The sequence below is a fragment of the Drosophila serrata genome, unplaced genomic scaffold (assembly GCF_035046125.1).
Source record: "Drosophila serrata isolate PLE 108 unplaced genomic scaffold, ASM3504612v1 contig_21, whole genome shotgun sequence".
Classification (NCBI taxonomy): Eukaryota; Metazoa; Arthropoda; class Insecta; order Diptera; family Drosophilidae; genus Drosophila; species Drosophila serrata.
In genome coordinates, this window is record NW_028256919.1 from 129037 (window position 1) to 132026 (window position 2990).

The 2990-nt window shown below is 52.0% G+C and overlaps 1 protein-coding gene across 1 annotated transcript; it reads left to right on the plus strand.

Annotated features, from left to right (window-relative positions):
* The first annotated feature begins 307 nt into the window (after positions 1 to 307).
* LOC147645091 (uncharacterized) lies at positions 308 to 1516 on the plus strand. Its single transcript, XM_086829146.1, has one exon. It carries the CDS (start codon positions 308 to 310, stop codon positions 1514 to 1516), a length of 1209 nt encoding a protein of 402 aa, XP_086685272.1.
* The last annotated feature ends 1474 nt before the right edge of the window (positions 1517 to 2990 follow it).

Sequence of the window (2990 nt, forward strand, 5' to 3'; positions counted from 1 at the left end):
CCAGAACGCCCTTCGTTATCGGAGGGGGACCTCTGGTGCGAGGCCTTCTTTCAGAAGACTTACGTACGTCGAGGGGATGGCCGCTATATAGTGCGGTTGCCCTTTAAAACCTATCGGGACCCAGCCATGGTCCTAGGAAGATCTCAGCAAATGGCGCTTAATCGGTTCCTACAATTGGAAAGACGCCTGTCCAGCAGTTCAGACCGGTGGAGCAAATATGTGGATGAGATCGATATACTTTGCGCTCGAGCAAATAGCGCCGGCTGTGGGCAGTGAAAGTAGTTCAGTAAAGAATACTTCCACTAATATGCATGTAACCTCTTGTGTACTCCCACATTACGCTGTCTTCAAGAAGGAGCCTCAGTCGGCAAAACAGCGAATCGTCTTCGACGCCTCCTCAAGGACAAGCAACGGAAGGTCGTTAAACAATATTCTGTGGACTGGGCCTACACTGCAAAACGACATGTCGGTAGTCATACTCAATTGGCGGAAATATCGTTTCGTTTTCACGGCGGATATACAAAAAATTTATCGCTGCATTGAAGTGCACCCTGAAGACGCCCAATATCAGTGGATTTTATGGAGGGCGGCGGATGGATCGATCCACGTTTATGCATTGTCGACGCTAACGTTCGGAACGGCTTCCGCGCCCTTCACGGCCATCAGGGTCATTCAACAGCTAGCGAAGGATGAACGGCGTTCATTTCCTAAAGCGGAAGAGGTGTTGATGCATGAGATATACGTGTACGACATTCTTTCCGGAGGACATTCGATAGAAGAGACGGAAGACAAGAGGACCCAGGTGGCGGGGGCGATAAAATCCGCGCGCATGGAGTTGCGGAAATGGTCCAGCAATGAAGCGAGTATCCTGCTCTCTATTCCGTTGGAGCATCAGTGCTGTCAGACACGTTTAAACTGGGACACCACGGATCCTATCAAGGCGCTAGGATATTGGCTTCCAAATAAGGACTGTTTCAAATTTCGGATCAATTTTGAGATACCGGATAGCTTAACCAAAAGGATGATTCTATCGAGCATAGCAAGGCTGTTTGACCCGCTGGGTCTCATCGCGCCGGTCATCATCTCGGGAAAGTTAATACTGAAGGACGTAACTATGGCGAAGAAAACGAATGCAGACGAAACTCTGGCAACTCTGAATTGGGACGGGTCGTTTTGTGACGGGTCGTCGACATCCTATGCAGCTGCGACTTATTTAAGGCTCCAGCACCAAGATGGAACGTGCTACGCCTCTTTGTTGGCCGCAAAGTCAAAGGTTACTCCTACCAAACCCTTGACCATACCTAGGACGGAGCTGAGTGGTGCCGTACTGGCCGTCAAGTTGGTGAAATGGTTAACCGCGGCCAGGTGGACCTCCCAATCCAGACCTTTTACTGGACGGATGCTACAATTCTTCTGCATTGGCTACATGGGGACGTCAATAGATAGAAGACTTTCGTCGCTAACAGGGTCGCCTTTATTCTGGATCATTCTGCGCCATCGCAATGGGGGCATGTAGGGACTAGCGAGAACCCAGCAGACTGTGCGACAAGAGGGCTATCTCCGGGTGAGCTAGCGGGCTACGGCTTGTGGTGGCGAGGCCCGGAGTGGCTTACACGCTGTCAAGATGACTGATGCCGCCCTAGAGGCGAAGACGGATAAAGTACGCGTTCACCACACAGTCCCGCTGCCATCGTTGATTGAGAGATTTTCGAGTTTCACCCAGGCCGTGACAGTCGTAGCGTACGTAATTCGGTTTAAGTCCAATACTGCCGGAAAAGGAGAGAGGCGCACCTGTCCCCTAGGCATCGAAGAGCTCGACCATGCTCTATTCGCTATCGTGTGCATCGTCCAAGGGGAGTCTTTCACATCGGAGCTAACCGCAGTAAATAATTCTAAACGGCTGCCCTCCAGAAGTAAGCTCTCGAGCTTGTCACCGATCTTAGTAGAGGGCATACTGCGAGTAAGGGGGCGATTGCGCCATTCTGGTCTGTCGCACGAGCGTCGCCATCCAATAATCATTCCAAGCTCTCATCATTTTACACAACTAGTAATACGCTATTCGCATATCTTGACTCTGCACGGAGGTGCGCAGCTAACTCTGGCGCACACTCGCCAACGGTTCTGGATACTGACAGGAAGGCAGGCGGTGCCATCGATTGTACGGAAATGTGTGAGGTGCTTTCGGGCCCGGCCAATCACGTCGACACAGCTTATGGGAGATTTGCCGATACACAGAGTGAACACCCCTAGTCGGCCATTCCTGGCGACTGGAGTTGATTACACAGGCGCTATAGAGCTGAAGGCAGCGCGGTTGCGAGGAATTGCCGTTTACAAACGTTTTCATTTGCCTTGCAACAAAGGCAGTGCATCTAGAAGCGGTGACAGGCCTCACCACGGAGCATTTTCTGCTAGCTCTGGGAAGGTTTACCGGTCGGCGAGGGATCGTTCAACATCTCCACAGTGACAACGGAACCAACTTTGTCGGCGCGGACAATCTGATGAAGGCATTCTACGGTAAGCTTCAGGAGGACTATGAGAAGCTCATAGCCCCCAAGCTCGCTTCGCAGCGGACCACCTGGCACTTTAATCCTCCGCAGTCGCCCAATTTTGGCGGGCTGTGGGAGGCTAATGTGATGTCGGTGAAACATCATCTCAAGAGGGTCATTGGGGATCGAAGGCTCACCTATGAGGAGTTGTCAACGGTGCTCATAAGCATAGAGGCGTGCCTCAACTCCCGACCGCTCTGCCCTCTTACAGCTGATGCAGATGATCTCGAGGTGCTCACACCGGCGCACTTTTTGATTGGGGACTCCATGGTGACGCCTCCGGAATTATCGACCTCAGTCCAAGTCCTGGGAGGAGCAGTTTCTAGTCCAGCAATCGATGATAAGGCATTTCTGGGAGGCTTGGAGTCGAGACTGGCTAGCCAATCTGCAGCAGAGACCCAAGTGGCGTCAGGAGACTGAGGACATTCAGCTCCACGACCTTGT

Excerpts from the sequence above, each read along its gene's own strand:
- LOC147645091 (XM_086829146.1), top strand. The coding sequence starts at position 308 with ATGCATGTAACCTCTTGTGTACTCCCACATTACGCTGTCTTCAAGAAG.